We start from the raw sequence: 17,313 nt of genomic DNA on the forward strand, positions 1-17,313 counted from the left end.
ATTTCAGGGGATTGTTATGCCAATCTGAGTTTAATGGGTGCTGAGGGTGCGATCTATGGTTCTCCCACTTGTACAGCAAGTGCTTTATCCAGTGAGCCCTCTTGCAAGGCTCGTCACAAATGTATTGTTGTTATTATTTCTCAAATTCAAAGCTCAGGCAAGGCTGCATTTCTTCCAAATGCTCTACAAGAGTTCTATGTTCATGCTATGTTATTCTGAACTCCTAGGGGCCACCTGCATTTATTGTCTAGTAGTCATTCCCTTTATCTTCAGCAAGGGATTAGTCCTCATTCTTTTTTTTTCCTCTCTCTTTAGTTCTCTATCTTTTTCTATTCTTTTCTCTCTTTTCCTCCTCCCCCCTCTCCATTACCAAGGCACCTCTCCCGATTCTCTGCCTTTCCTGATTCTAAAAGTTCTGTCTCCCTCTTATAAAGATCTGTATGTTTAATGGGCTCATGAGTTAGGAGGAGCATGAGTTAGGAGGAGCACCTGTGAAGCAGGTGTCACTCAGCCTTCCGCAAAGATCCTTACAAATCAGACTCTTAGTTTGTCATAGGACTTATCTAAAGGCCACACCCATTAGCAATGCTTTTTGTAAGCCTGTTTTTGGCCCATCTATAGAAAGCAAATATTTTCCTGCTACTGACTGATGGTGGTTTCCTTGCCTTTTTAAGGTAATTAGAAGAAATAAAAACATATGATGTGTAGGTTTCCCAATGGGCCCTTGGTTTAAATAGGCTTTTCCCATAGAGATTCATGTGTCTGAATGCTTGGTTCACAGGGAGTGATACTACTAGGAGGTGTGGCCTTCTTGGAATAAGTGTGGCCTTGTTGGAGGAAGAATGTCACTATAGGAGTAGGCTTTGAGGTCCTATGCTCAAACTCTGCCCAGTAAAGAAGAGAAATTCTTCCTAGCTGCCTGAAAAGGAGAGTCTCCTGGCTAAACACAGATCAAGATGTAGAAGAGCTGAGAGAGCTCTTCCAACACCATGTCTGCCTGAATGCTGCTATGCTTCCTACCATGATAATGGATTGAACCTCTGTAAGCCAGACCCAATTAAATATTTTCTTTATAAGAGTTGCCTAGGTCACGGTGTCTCTTCACAGCAATGGAAGCCCCCAAATCAAAGAAAAGAGACATTCTTTTAGAATAACTTGGACATTGACCTATTTGGCTTTAGAATATTCTCCTTAGGCCATTTCTATCTTTTGAACTTCATACTTTGGGGTAGTGGAACTGTAGGTAGAAACCTTCAGTAGATCATAGGGATATTAAGCATGCCAGGATACATCACTAGTTTTCTCTCCCTAAGCCTATGTTTTTATAAAAGACTCCGACTTCTCCATCTCTCTGCCCCACTTCCATCCCATTTCCACTCCTCTTGACAAGAAGCAACATATGGTTCTAAGATTCTCTATTTTAGCATAAAACAATCAACTCCACTGCCCTCAACACCATGCTGATGTTGTCTGTGTCATCATTTTTCAGGCTCTTATATAATGGCCTTCTGTTCTTGGTACCTTATACCCCCACACTCTTTGAAGTGACAAGTTAGAGATTTATGCTCCTAGGTGGCCGTAGTTTTAACAGTATTTTCACATTCATTTCATTGTGAGAATGAAGACTTCAGCATTTTTATAGCCAAACATGTAAGTACCACTGTGATAAAGATAACATGCAGTGAATGCTTACAGTATGCTGTCACATTGCTAAGTATATAACATAGAGCATTTCATTTAGTTGTCAGTATAATCTCTGAACTGAGTTTCACTTTGTAATAAGTGCTACTTGTACTACTCTCTAAACACTGAATGAGATAGCAATGGTTCCTCTAATGTGTGTACATATATAGTGACACATATGCATAGCCATGAACATGTTACTTATTACTCAGGAGAGGTTAGTTCAAGAGAAAAGATTTTAAAAAATCAGTATTTAAAAGGTAGTAAAAGGAAGTTATGTATAAAAAGACAGGAACTCAAAGTTCATTTTTACTTAAGTTGAGATAAAATTATAAACCCTTTGCTATCACATTCTATTCATATATCCATAAACACACATCACCCTTTTTATGTGGTTATCGTTGATATTAGGTAACTCTTATAAAAGAAGCATTTAATTGGGGACTTGCATACACTTTCAGAGGTTTAATCCATTTTAACCATGGCAAGGAATATGGTTCTGTAGCAATAGCTGAGAGCAACCTCCTGATTTGCAGGCTGAGATACCAGAGGCTTTTAAAGCCCATCCCCAGTGACATACTTCCTCTAACAAGGCCACATTTCTTAATTTTTCTAGTCCTTTAAAATAGTTCTACTCCCTGGTGGCTAAGCATTCAAATATTTAAAAGTATGGGTCTATGTTTATTCAAACTACCACATATTCGGAGGCAGAAAACTCATGGTATAATTCCAGGACAGAGGTGAGTGACGATGGGTGGTACCAGCAGCCTAAATCCTAATGCTGCCATATAGGCTTCTAAGATGTGGCCTCAGTTTAACTGCCAGTTGATAATATTAATCTTTTTAAAATTTAGTGGAGTCTATCTATCATCTATCTATCTATCTATCTATCTATCTATCTATCTATCTATCTATCTATCTATCTATCTTATCTATCTTATCTATCTATCTATCTATCTATCTATCTATCTATCTATCTATCTATCTATCTATCTACTTGGCATTTTTGAGACAGGGTCTATATAGCCCTGGATAGCCTGAAAGTCACTGGCTTTATTATTTCTCAGTAAGTTCCTATGCATATCCTTCTATTTAGAGGCTTTGTTAGGGCAGGCACATTCTTTTAATAAACTATACTAAATTTCTACTAAATCTTAGGCTCCAGATTGCATGGCTCCTGGATTCCGAGAGTGTGCAGGACAACAAATAAATGAGCCCCATGTACAGAAACATGAAGAAAAAAAGGGGTGCTGCATGGGGCTGCTCACGGCAGGTCTTTCTTTTTTTTTTCCTTTTCCTGTTTGTTTGTTTGGTTGGTTGGTTTTGGTTTTTGAGACAGGGTTTCTCTGTCTAGCCCTGGCCATCCTGGAACTCACTCTGTAGACCAGGCTGGCCTCAAACTCAGAAATCTGCCTGCCTCTACCTCCTCAGTTCCTACCTACCATGCCCGGTTCCTTTTTCTTCCTTTTTCTCTTTTCTTTTCTTCTCTTTTCCTTTCTTTTCTTTTCCTTCCCTTCCCCCTTCCCCCTTCCCCCTTCCCCCTTCCCCCTTCCCCCTTCCCCCTTCCCCCTTCCCCCTTCCCCCTTCCCCTTCCCCTTCCCCTTCCCCTTTCCCTTTCCCTTTCCCTTTCCCTTTCCCTTTCCCTTTCCCTTCCCTTCCCTTCCCTTCCCTTCCCTTCCCTTCCCTTCCCTTTCTTTCTTCCTTTTTTTGTGTTCCCTTAAATTATTTTTATTTATTATTATTATTATTTTTATTAGATATTTTCTTCATTTACATTTCAAATGCTATCCCGAAAGTCCCCTATACTCTCCCCCTGCCCTGCTCCCTTACCAACCCACTCCCACTTCTTGGCCCTGGCATTCCCCTATACTGGGGCATATAAAGTTTGCAAGACCTAGAGGCCTCTCTTCCCAATGATGGCTGACTAGGCCATCTTCTGCTACATATGCAGCTAGAGACACGAGCTCTGGGGGTACTGGTTAATTCATATTATTGTTCCTCCTATAGGGTTGCAGACCCCTTCAGTTCCTTGGGTACTTTCTCTAGCTTCTCCATTGGAGGCCCTATGTGTCATCCAATAGATGACTGTGAGCATCCACTTCTGTATTTTACAGGCACTGGACTAGCCTCACAAGAGACAGCTACATCAGGATCCTGTCAGCAAAATCTTGCTGACATATGCAAAAGTGTCTAGGTTTGGTGGTAGGGCAGGTCTTTCTGAGGGACAGTTCAGTCTAGTAGACTTTGGAAATGGTCAGTATGAGACACACTGGGGAAAGAAGTATTCTTGGCAGCAGACACAGCATTTGTGAAGGTTTTCAAGTCCAGAAGAGCTTGATCTGTTTGAAGAGACCAGGCAGTTACATTCAGGGAATAATGACGTGGCAACTGTGCACATTCCTGGTTGGCTTTAGGAGATATGACTCTCCAGGTCTAAATAGATCTGGGAACTGTGTTTGAGCCCCTTCCCTTCTCTTTCCTTCCCTCCTCTCCCCTTCTTCCTCTCCTTCCTCTCCCCTCTTCTTTTTTCTTCCCTCTCTTCTCTTTCATTTCTTCCCCTGCTTTATTCCACAGGATCAGAGTGGACATGATGGAGCCCATGGGTAGAATATAAGCCAGGCTCTTTTGCAATGTCCTCAGACTCTCTCCTGCACTATCTGGGGGTGATAGGCATATAATGGACCGTGAAAGGGGAGGGTAGTTCTCCACCATAGAGGATCATGGGGAGCCTCAGAAATGAAAACAGGCGTTCAGGACTTCTTCTGGCTCAGCCTTAAGCGTAAGGGGTGGGGGGTGTACATATTTCACGAGCAGTTCTTTTTTCTATTGCTTTCAAGGGGAAAGTGAGGCCATATTGGGACCCTCAAGGAGAAACTGACCTGTTTTAGCCTAACCACTTTCCCTGTGGATAACAGTGCTGCACTCATGGGCTCAGATGAAGGGACCTGAGTCTGCTATTGATCGGATGCCACTGGGTTATCTCCTGTCAGAACCTGACTCTCAGGGAACTTACTAACTACAATACCTTTCCCTTTTACTTAATAAATTCCCAGATTTCGCTCTTTTCTGTGGCTTCCTCTGTTAGTTAATGTTAGGACACTGTCAGGACACCAGACTTGCTCACTGAGGAGGCAAAGGGGGTCTCAGTTCAGTTCTTGAACATGAATGTCTAACTTCCCTGAAAGGTTTTTAAACTTTGCCATTTTTAATGTTTTCTTGGTGGATAAGACATCAGCTTCTCTGAGAGGCTATCAGGACTCACCAGCCTTACTAGTAGTCTTAGACCGCAGTGCTTCCAAGGTGGGCTGTAGATTACAGTACCTTGACCTTGATGCTTATAACATTTGCCCTTAGGAATGGTATTTAGCCCAGCTGTCTCTTTCCATGAACAACTTGGAACTATGTCTGTTGTTGCCTGTTTTACATTCCACAATGGCAAGTAGTCTTCTTGGGTCTTTAATTTACTTTTGATGAAGGAAAAAAAATTAGTATCACCCACCGCTACTAGGATGAGCCCACAGGGAGAGAGGTGGTGATACATAGACCCTTTGGACAATGCATGGGAACAGTGAAAACTACAGTTTGGAAATACACATCTCCATAGCACCATGCACTCTCAGTAACTCTACCACATGTCACTTCATCCATCAGGCTTGAGGAAGACACAGTGGACATTATTCTACTTTAGGACATGAAGAAGTAGATAAAGAAAATGTGTAATTTGTCTGACAGCACTATTGTCAAAGCCAGGGGATTCTCTGCTAAGGATTCACATCAACCTACTTTGTCAAGAGAAAAGTGTGTATTGCTTATAGTTTGGGAAGAAGTAACATTACATACTATTTACAGGGATGAAGTTTTGGAGTTTGGTTGGGGCAGGACCTACTGTTCTAATTGCTCTGACCTTGCTTGCCTGTGTTTTATAAATGGCCTAATGATGTTAGGATTCCATTTTATAAATAAAACACCATAATTGTGTAGAAATAGTATGCTATCATTATAGATTTTCCGAAATAGTTTTTCAGCTGAATACATCAGATGCTTCTAGAAAGATATGACATCACCAATGTATACATTAGTGAGATCTACCTGCCTTCTATTTTCTCTAAAGGCTCTTTTCACTTTAGAGCATTTTCAGTCTGTAGAGCTGGTGGTTCTTTTAAATAGCATCAGGGAAGTAGTCTAAGAAGGCTCTTCTCAGCCTCCTTGGAACAGTGCAGATAGATGATTTTGCTGAAAGATCCTGAACCTACTCTTGAAAGAGTTGCATGAATTTTCTAGTCCAAGGATACATCAGAACATCTCCCAGACCAATTGCTCATTTCATCTCCATGGTTGGTGACCTAGATATAGAGTTGAATTTACCTCATTAATTTAACTTTCTTGGATACTTCTTTCAGAAAGTAGTTCCTACTGGGCACTGAGGTCAGCTAGCTCTCATTTGCTAGAGATTCTGTTTCTGAGAGGTAGAAAGATTATAAAAATGGCCAGAGAAGACTGGATAACATCTGCTCCAAATGCCCTGAGCTAATAGGGAGTGAAGGAGAGTGTGCCCATCCACCAGCCAGCACTAGGTTCAGCAGACAGTAAAGTCCTCCAAAGTCACGGTGTTGGTCTCCTTCACAGGACAGACAGACTCCAAGCTGACATACACTGAGTGCAGATGTGGCAGGCACAGGGATATGCATTCATTACATCATTCAATTGTTACATTCATAGTCACCTCCAAAACTATATATCTAACAAAGCTGATGCTGGGTTTCAAAGAAGAAATACTTGGAACATGAATCCCTCTTTTAGTATTCTTAAGTGCGCACTCGTGTGAATAACCACAAGGGGGTGCCCTCCCCTAAGTCCTAACTAACCACATCTTAAAGGCAATGGTTTAATTTTATGGGGTGTGTGTGTGTCACATTCTAGTTCCACCCAGACTTCATTTCTTCCTTTTATCATAGTAGTGAGGATGGAACCTAGGACCTCGCTGTAGACAAAGCCCTACTGCTGAGCTATAACCCCTGCTATATCCTTGAACATTTTCTCCCTAAATGGCATGGCTCCGTTTACACTGAAACATTCCAGACTGATGTAAACATGTCCACAAATATTGGGTGTTAACTCCAGGCCTGAAACAAAATACCCAGTGGGGAGCCATTGTGCTGTGAATAAAAGACGTGCTTATTCTTCAATAAAAGTGTACTCCTTGCCTTCCTAAAACCAGAAAAAGACAATTGTTCTTGAGAACTTTATGCTTCGGCCAGGAAGGATTAGTCATAATGAAACGGGTCATTTGGTGCACATGGTCAGTATTTACACAGGCATGGTCTTTAAAATTTGTGATCTCCAGCCTTAGTCCTCCCGGCAAAGCTGGTGAAATTCATGGACTTGGGTTTTCTTGTTTCTGTGTCACCAAACAAATAAGCAAGTTGGCTGAACATCTGTGATAACAACTGTCATTGGATGAAAGCTTCATCTATATCTAATGTTGGCAAGTGATACCTGAGACTCAACGGACTGAAGCATACCTACCCCACCCCATCAAACTCTAGATGTATGACCTTTAAACTTACCACCCAGGGCAGATTGAAAGGGAAATAAATGTGCTGTAAAATAAGCCTTTCTTCCACCTGAAAGAACCAGTATTATTTAAAATGCCTAACAGAGGAAGAGCAATGGTGATATATATGGCCAGCTAAATCATAATCCCGTAGGTCTGACATGCATGGGTTCAGTTTCTATACTATTTTCCATGGCATCCAATGTGATGGGCTATGGGATGGGCCAAGCCATGGGATAGGCCAAGCCTATCATATAGTCACCCTGAAGACTTATGGAGCTTAGTCATGACTCAGCAAACAGAAGAAACATTGGAAGAAAAGTTGATGAAAAGGCATGTTCTACAACAACCTCCTCTGAGGTAAACTTACAAACTTCCATCCTGAGGGAGACAGTCACATGATGTTCTGAAGGTGTGTGAATCATTCCATCCTGCAGGGAAGCTAACAGGTAGGAAACAACTCAAAATGTTTCAGGAAGTCCCTGAAACTAACTAAAACTTCTACATCTCTCCTTTCCCAAAGGTATATAAGCAGTAAGGATTGATGAGAAATACTCTCAGAAAATTAGACCTACCTAGAAAAGGAAAAGAACAGTTAAGCTTTCTGGAACAAGCTCACCTGGAAAAGATTCTTTCCAATCTTACCAGCTGATTACAGGCTGTGCAGTATATTCCAGATTCCCACCTTTTGTGAGCTGTTGCCTATGCTGGAGTGGGCTTTGGGCTTTGGTGATGCAGCTGTCTCAGAGTCATTTCTGCTCCTGTAAGTAATCCCTTACCTATATGCCTATAAGTTAGAACAAAAAACTCATGGTTTACCAAGTTGGAATTTTGATAGTATCCTTATTTTGATCTGTCTCCAGGTCCCTATCTGGAGTGAGCAGACATTTGTTCATGTCTTCCAAGGAATAAGGAGGGAGTGTGCAGTAAAAATAGGATTTGGAAAATTCAGAGGCTCCAGATGAGGCTCAAATGTGAAAGTGAGAATCAAGGCAAAAAACTGCCCCTCCCAGTAATACTGTGTAAATACACTTTATACTGAACATTCTTGGCAGCTTTTATTTGCTAGTTTAAATCTAGTAAGCATCTGGGAAAACCAGGTGCCCCATCATCTGGGGCCTGCAGAAATAAATAATTAATTAATTAAATTAACAAAAGCAAGATAACCAGGGATAGCAAAACAGCAAATTTGAAAGTAAATGTAAACATTAGAACTGGCTATAACAGACAGGGTGAAGGTCTGGCTGTAACTCCTTAGTTAAGTCCACACTATTCTGACATGTGTCCCTTAGAAAGGCTGAGCTGGAGAAGAGATTAAGAAGGATCAGTAAGAAGGCTTTGGACAGAGGAGACTTTAGTGAATGTTTGAAGATAACGTTTGCATCAGGAAGGCTTGACTTCATCAAATAATTACATGCTGCTAGGGTTTCGATTTTTAATGCTCCAAAGTTCAGCCTGGTGAAGGACTGGTCTGTCGTTTGAAGGCTAAACTTCTAAGAGGTGGGCCTCGTAGGGGAGCTTCAGGTTACTAGAGGTACACTCTTAATTTAAGACTGCTTGTGGGACTCCAGTATTTTACTGTTATTTTTTTCTTTGGCCGTAAGATAGGCAGTTTTGTACCCTGGTGGTGTATTGTTCCATAATTGGAACCTAAAAGCAATGTGTCTGCATGATCACACAAGGGATCCTTCAGAATTATGAGCTGGAGGCACAGTGATTGCACTGAACCAAAGGACACCCTTCCTTTGTACCACCTTGCTGAGGAGTCAACTCACATTCTGAGCATCGAACTGAGCCTTGCCTGTGGGTACATGGCAGTTTTAAAGCTGAAGTTATATAAAGCTAGGGGCTCCATGATATTTTCATTGTACTCTACCCCTGTTCAGTCCATTGCCTTCTTTCCCCGTTGCTCACCAAATATACATGTGAGAAGTCCAGATGCTATGTGAAAGAAAGCATGCAGTATCTATCTGTCTTTCTATTGCTTCCTTGTGGTCTCCTCCTGATAACCTCTACCTCCCACACATAAGTTCCTCTTCTACTTCCAAGTGCTATGTATACATGTATAAGTTCAGATTATGCACAGGAGAGAGAGAGAAGTGCTGTCCAGTTAGGCATGAGATTTCTATCCATGCCATATAAGTCTTCGTCTTTGTTTCTTGCTGGGAAAGGGCCCATTGGAGGCATTTCTAGCATTACTGTGTTTGGAGGAACCCTTTCCAGATGAAGTGACCTAATTATCAACTGGTCATATTAATTCTTTCAAGATTGGAGATGGTAAATGTATAACTGATAACAGTTAAACAGGATAAAAATCTTTGTGGGTCAACCAGATGAGTTGTAATTTTGTTCACAAGAGCATGTATCTTTGAAGTGCACAATTACCTTACCTCTAGGTTCTCATCGAACCAAACTCTCACTATTGTTTTTTTTCATGGAGTAGGGGAGACCTGCTGGCCTCTGAGTCTGCCTGCTTCCTGGTGTGTACCTCCAGAGATAGCCATTCTGCTGCTAACATTACTCGGGTCACTTCCCTTGAAAGCCGATGGGGTGACATTTGCTTTGCCACAGAAATATGCAGATGAGTGAACACAGTCTGATCCAGTCTATCTTGCAATTAAACAGGGCATGACATTGCTTAATATGGGCATGCTCCACACTGTGCTTAGTGCCTTTGTCTCCTTTAAACTTCAAGTTTTCCCACAATTTCTTCATCTTCTGTCCTCCATCCTGAAGTCTTCCGCAGGCACACTAATGTAAGAAGTGTCATGGTGTTCATCTGCTTGTTAGTGTTTTGTGGGTTTCACAAATAAAGGAGAGAAACAAACATTCACCAGAGAGTTCAAATATTTAATGACAAAATCTGAGTTGCTCTAATAGTGAACCAAAAGAACAGCTGTTAACTTGTTTCTGAATGAAACAAAAATGGTACTCAATATCATAGAGAATTTCTGAAAAACCAAGAACACCACACATTAGCAGCATCACAATTCTGAAATTAGGAATGGAACCTAGCTTAACTAGTATCTCTGATTTAGGACACTCTGTAACTGTTTCTACATAAGTGCATAATCTCTGCTAGTCACAATAGTATAAAACAGAGTTCACTATAATTTTAAGTCTAACACATAATATTACTTCTACCAGACCTTAAAAAAAGTTAGCTACTGGTCCTGTTACACTTTACAAATACATTCTTTGAAATGAAACATCAACCTGAATAACTGCATAGAGCCTGAACATAGAGATCTAATCATTCTAGTGAAGACCACTACAGCTACATTCCAGGAAGAAGTGGAAATGCTGGCAAGTTCCTTTTTTTAATGCATTGTCAATATAATTTGCAAAGTCCTTCGGAGAAAGACAGCATTTCCAGAATTCATAGTTAAGTGCAGAAACAAAATCAACACCTTAAGTCTTCTAGCAAGCTCAACCAAATGACTTGGTCCCATATGACAGGGGTCCTCTTAACAAATTCATGCTGGTTACACTGCATTAGCATTTTACATTTCAGTACCTCTACCAAAAGATTTCAATGGATTTCACATGTGTTATTAAGGATTTCACATGTGTCATCAGGGGTTCCACACGTGTTATCAGGGATTTCTCTGCAAGAGACTGGACAGCTGAGAAGGGGCAGCAATTGCTCTTATAGCCTGTACGTTTGATGGAAGACAAGCAGGAAGGATCATAGACCAAGGTTATGGTGATGGCCTAGATGCTGACTGATCCACAGAGGAAGCTAACAGAGCTTTGGGGGTGAGAAGAGGGTTCCTTTTAGTTCGGACTATTTCCAACAAGATTTAGGCCAAAACTGATCAAGAGAGGGAATAGGAAGAGGGCAGGTGCAGGGCACTTCCATCTATATGCTGAGGAGGAAGACTCAGCTTTCACAGTGTGCTTCTGCCTGTTCAGGAACAGTTGGCCCAAAGTTGTCAGATATCCAACAAGCAATTTTATTGTTGACTTGTGTGGGGAAAGTTAGACTATTTCTCTCAACTATTTATATCAGTCCTCTGAAACTAGAATCCAGTTTTGGAAGACAAATATTTGTGTTTTCTGAGCTAAAGTCTGCCAATGAAACCATTTTGGGGTATTATTTGGGGGCCTTTTATTCTTATTTTTTAGGAATCAGATAGTTCCAATAGTCAGCAGATGACAGGTTCCTGGCTTTTTTAAAATTGTAAGACACCTAAAGAAAAGTGTAAGATATAGTAAACATTCATAGTCCTCTATGCACATTGTATAGTATGTTCTTCACCTGGATTATCTGCCCAAAAGGATTATTACACTTGTTTGCAGCAAATCCCATCCTCTTCCTGACATTATACCTATGGTATTCCACGGAAAAATGTGCTGTTTCTCAGGGGATGTGTTATTAGGAAAACTTAAGCTATTTAAATCAGCATTAGTAATCTAAAGTCATCTTATGTTGCTGCATTAGAGACTACATCACAAGTAAACAGGTGACTCAGTGGAGAGCAAAGAAGGAGAGGGTCCTGACGACCCAGGCATCTGAAAACTCCATGCATTGCAGTATCTGGCATGTGTAGCTTGCCTCATTGCTTTATGAAGAACAAACATGTTTTTTTTATTTTATTTTGAATGTTTAGCTTTTAACCCTCGAGAAAACAAAATTTCCACAGTCTAAGTGCAGTATTACCTTGAGCAACACATAAGCCAAAGGCCTGGAAGAGACTCTGTTCAATCTGACAGCAGTGTAGAGGCTTGTCATTGTGCTGCCTGTATCAGACCAGGCAAGTTGAAACTGACGAGTATGCAATCTATCAAGAAGTACATGTTAAACGACACGAAAGAAACTAAAAAACACAACAATACCGAAATCTCCAAAACCCAGATACCAAGAAACTAAAGGTTCATTTCCAAGGATCTTGTGAGAGAGCCTCTAAAATTAGGCATAGCTTTGTCAAAAGAGCAAAAAACAAAGTAGCATCTTGACACGTTATAATTTATATACTTTTATCTAGACAAATTATTTCTTTTTATTTGACTTTATGCATTATTATGTTGTTTTGTGTATGTGTTTTTATATGGTGTACATATGTGTGCTGGGACATGTGGGTGGAGGTCAGAGGTCAAATCTGTGGGGTCTAGTGGCCAGGTTTAATGCCATAAGCACCTTCATTTCATTCACTGAGCCACCTCACTGACCCTAGATATACTATTTGTTTTTAGAAATATAAGTCCTTCCCATCCCCATGTTAGCTATGATAGCTTGGGACAATGACAACAAGAGAAATATCCATAAATCCATGGAGGTTTTAAAATATATTTTACAGTAGGTCTTTACATTCAAATTTTTGTCCTTCATATGATAATTCCAACTAACCAGACTGGAAGGAAGGAGCAGAAATGTTTATGTGTCAGCCAGAGAGTAGATTTCTATTTGAGATTCTGATTTGTATTTTGTGAACGCTCTTGATGGTTCATGCAAAAAGTTTAACATGAAAAGACAAAATCCAATTCCCCTGATATGCCCATGTGTTTACCACAGTACAGACTTGAGTCTCAAGATAATAACTTTTAATTTTTCTCTTCAAATGAAGAGGACTAGGAGAGTAGGCGCAAGCATTGTGTGGCTTTTATTTGTACCCAGGTCCATCACCTGATGCCACCATATTGAACTATTTTGTTGCTTAGTTTCAGAGAGAAACAAAAAAAACACATTTTGCCAATTTATACCTGGCTTATTATTTGGTCTGAATTTCATATTTGAACTACAAAAACAATTTTCCTTCAAAGGGAACATATGCACACACACAGATACACACAGACACACACACAGACACACACATACAGACAATGGAAAAAGTAAAAATTAACCTGACGCTATTGCAGCATTCTTTAGCAAGATAGGGAAATGTATGCCCACAGCACACTGCCATTCATTCATATTAACATCTGACCATGAAGAATCAAACCCTTCAATGTCCTTATATTGGGAAAAAAAGAAAGAAAGAAACAAACAAACAAAACAGCAAAACCAAAGAAGCAGCCCCATCTGGACATCTTGTAATAACTGCTGAACAAACTCCTCCACTTTCTTTAGAGCTTCACCAGGATAGGCAGTTTCTCAACATTTGTGCTTCATGGCAAGCTAAGGAGAGAGAGGGAGAGGGATGAAAAAAAAATGAGACCGTATTAATAGGCAGCTCTCTCTATTTTTCCTTCCTGAATTCAGGATTAGAGATCTTATGCATGGTACCAACCACCACTCCTATCCACTGTGGCTCCTGGTAGATGTGTAATACTTACACAAATAGGTCACAGGGCACTGCCCTTTGCCTCTTCCTGTACATTGACTTTGTTGGTACATGGGCCTGATGGTGGAGGATGCTGTGTGTTTTCTTTCATTCCTCAGAAGGATCGATGAAAACAAAAAGCACAGAGAGAACAAGCGACTCACCCCAGGGAGAGCTGGGATTCCCGAGTCTCTTGATATATCAAGGAGCAACACTCCTGGGATCTTAATACGTGATGACATCTCATGAAGTGTGAAAACTCAAGAGCGTGTAGAGAGACACTCTCAAATAATCTACAACATATCCATCCTAGACGTTTAATCAGATCCAAAGTTCTTGGCAATTAAATTTTATTCCCTTATAGGGACAAACAACAGACCTCAACTTCCAACTACTAGTGCTTTGTGTCATCTTGGAACATATTAATAACCTATCATTCCAGCAAAGCCTAGGGCAGTCACAACGTCATCTTATTGGTGGCCACAAGAGAGAGGTTAGAACCCTGAGCTCCCACTAGGAAAACAGCATCAACATTTCTTTATGTGACAGAGGATGGCTGGCTATTATCCTAGGTATTGTCTCTAAGAAAAACCTTAGCTTAAAGTCTTGATAACTTTTTGTGTGGTAGAGCCAGTAAAGATCCTCCTGCTGGCTGATGCTGCTGGTTAGTCAACGGTCAGATGCAGAGTTTGTTCTGAGTACATCCATTTTACTATACTGAGTGGTAAAGCTTTTTTGGGGTTTGGGTCAAGAACTGTGCTGATGCCTAATAACTCCTGACATTAAAAAGTACTTAGTTATGGGCATAGTGAAGTGAGAGAAGAGAGGTAGGACCCTGCCTCAGACCTAGCCCAGTCTTCAGCCACATTCTGGGCCCCCGTTTTTGTTCTGCCTCCAGTTTTCATATATTATTTAGCAAAGAGATCCATCAAATAAACACAGAGCTGTTAAGTGTTGTGTGTAATGAATTCCAACCATAAATATTTGATCACAGCTACTGTCTTGGTATTCATTGAGCTATTAACTTTCCACTATATAGGCTTGCGCCAGGTCACACATAGCCACTAATCTTCAGGAATGATTGATTGCACTGCTGCTCAAGCTAGCCCCTGAGCCATGGCCACCTGTACTTTGCAGAAATACAATTGAATAGGACGATTAGCTACATAGATCTTATTGTAGTACAAATATTTGTGTCTTCCTCAAAGTCAGGTGCCAAAACCAAACTGCCATGAGATGGCATTAGGAGGTGAGCATGGGAGGTGACTGGATCTGGAGGTGCAGAGACCTCAGAATGAAGGAGAGAATCTTCCCCTTTTCATTATGATAGGATACTCTCAAAGGTCACCATAAGTGAATCAGGAAAAAGACCTTCATGGGGCATGGAATCTAGCATCTTGACCTTGTACTTCTCCGTAAGAAATTAATTCATTGTTTAATCAACTACCAGGTTTTAAAATTTTGTTTGTAGCTTTTAAGTACCCTGAACAGACTAATAACACCTAGCAAAAAGTGGTAATACTCTGGTTTATAAAAGTATCTGGGAATGAAGGACTTTAGGATAAAGAGCACTAAACAAAATTAGGGAACCAGATTATACAATTTTGCTACTAGAGCCTTGGGTGCTTCAACATCAATGCTTCCCTATTGTTCCCCATTCCTGTAAAACTGTCGAAGAGTAATACAAGTGCTGGAGTTCCTCCCTTAAATATCCCCCTGGTTTATTTACTGAATAGTTGACAGAAATCCCCTACTAATGCTTTGTAGTCTATTCTACATAATGATAATGAAAAAAAATCATTACTGATACTAGGATGTGCTTTAAGAGAAGAGTCCCTTCCCTTTTAGCCTAAAGGCTCAAACTGAATAATTGCAACAGAACTAACAGGAGGGAGGGAGGGAGGGAGGGAGAGAGAGAGAGAGAGAGAGAGAGAGAGAGAGAGAGAGAGAGAGAGAGAGAGCGCGCCTTTTCCTCTCAGAGAGGGTAAGTTTATTGTCATCTCTTCTACCCTGGTGCAGAAGAGTCCAGATCAACTCTCTTTGCTGTGAGAAATGTCATTTGAGGATGCTAGTGTGGGTACTGTTCTTGCCTGCTGACTCACCACCCATGGCGGGCTGTCAAAGCCTGGAGCACACTGCAACCTTGAGCTTTTGGGGGCAGAGGAAAGTGAGTGAGGCTGCTTGTGCTTGTGCTGTTGCTCTTTCCTAATGGCTGGAACTGTGCCAAACCCAAAGCTCAGGAAGGAACAATACTTCCTCATGACAGGATAACCAGAACTGGGGTGAGGAGTGTGTTGGGCCAGGAGAGAAGCATTTTCCCCCATCTCTGTTCTAGAGGGGACTGGCACCCATACAGCTAGAGGATGTGGCTGTACAAGAGACCTGTTCATGCTTGTACCTGGGTCACTGCAGGGGTCCTGGGAAAAATAAGACAAAAGGTATTTTTTTTACAATAATCTAGAAAGACAGACCACAATTTCCATTGGACCTGGTTGTCCTCAGAGGAACTGTCACCTGGGAAGATTGTTCTTTGCCATGTGCACTGTGTCTTCCTCTTGTAAACACAGCCCACTCTTCATGAATCAACAGACCACACATGCCTAGGACTGTGGGGAATGGGTAGAAGGCCTGGTTCCACCTCTGAATCTTCTCCCTAGCAGGCCTGGCTGGGACTTGGCCAGTGAAATCACATCTTCATGGTAAATCTATGGTCATATCAACAGTTCTAACCCCTAGAAAAGCAGCCACACCTTATCTAAAGGGGTCGGCTTGCTCACTACAAATATTTCTTAGGTTAGTGGTTCATGAGCACATAGCCCAGTTTTAGAAAACTGCAAGCCTAGCCCTGACACTGTCTTACACTCCCTTGTACACACTCACCCAGGGACTTTTCTCCCCTGGGAACACCTTCTGGAGGGGAAACCAATTATAATGCCAACTTCTCTTGCCTAATTGATCTCTACTAAGACCACCCTGCCCTGCACTTACCAAAGCTCGAGACCCCTTTGCAGTTGATGGCTTCATCAATTTCTGGTCTTATAGGCTGTTCTAAGGCGGTTCTCTGTTCACATACTATAAACTTCCCACTCCCTTTCCTTTTGAATTTGGATCACACAATATTTATCTGCATTCTTTTTTAAATTGCTGTTTTTGAAGATTCTCAGTCATCTGTAATAATTCCTCAGTTTCATTACTGAGCCCATTATGTCACCAAATAGGACAGGTTCAGCAAAAGCTATGTTTATTGAAATAAATCATAAGCAGTTTAGATTTATATGCATGTTCCCCTCTGAACTGGAGGAGATAGCTGTGGTTATTAATCAATTGCCTTTGTTTAACTGATAAGAAAACATGGGATTTTGAGAAATTTAGCATTTGTCCTAGCTCACCCAGATGGGAAATGACAGAGCTGGGCTCAAACATAAGAAGTTAACTACTATACCATGTTATTTCCCAACCGTTCAGCAAACTTGGCCACAGTGTCAGGGAAATAGTGGCAATGGCCCAGAACTTGGATGTTTGTACAGCCCCTGGTGAGAGGGACGCCTATGTGGATGACATCCAGGTATTGTCTACCCCACATTAGGAAGAATAATTTCACAGCTTCCTTGGTAACCTGGTTTGTGGTTTAATCATTAGCCGAAACTATTTTAGCAGAGCTTTATCAGTGCACCACAGTGGGAAGGCAAACGAGACAATTGCCTGGACCACTCGAACTTTGCAAACTTTAGGACAGCCGTAATGTTACTTCCTTTGGCTTTCTCTTTCCCCACTCAATACCAAGGGTTTCTACTCAGATTACCACTGTCCTTC

General features: G+C 41.1%; 1 protein-coding gene across 4 annotated transcripts in view; it reads right to left on the reverse strand.

Moving 5' to 3' along the window:
- Window positions 1-10,076: 10,076 nt before the first annotated feature.
- Stxbp6 (syntaxin binding protein 6) overlaps window positions 10,077-17,313 on the reverse strand; it is a 226,511-nt gene continuing 219,274 nt past the window's right edge. For all 4 annotated transcript variants that reach the window (XM_029484359.2, XM_085830341.1, XM_029484356.2 and 1 more), the window contains one exon: window positions 10,077-13,355. In XM_029484359.2, the coding sequence (XP_029340219.1) occupies window positions 13,332-13,355 (24 nt within the window). In that variant the 3' untranslated portion in view covers window positions 10,077-13,331. The remainder of the gene's footprint in view (window positions 13,356-17,313) is intronic.

The sequence above is a fragment of the Mus caroli genome, unplaced genomic scaffold (assembly GCF_978045245.1).
Source record: "Mus caroli unplaced genomic scaffold, Mus_caroli_1 scaffold_14, whole genome shotgun sequence".
Classification (NCBI taxonomy): domain Eukaryota; kingdom Metazoa; phylum Chordata; class Mammalia; order Rodentia; family Muridae; genus Mus; species Mus caroli.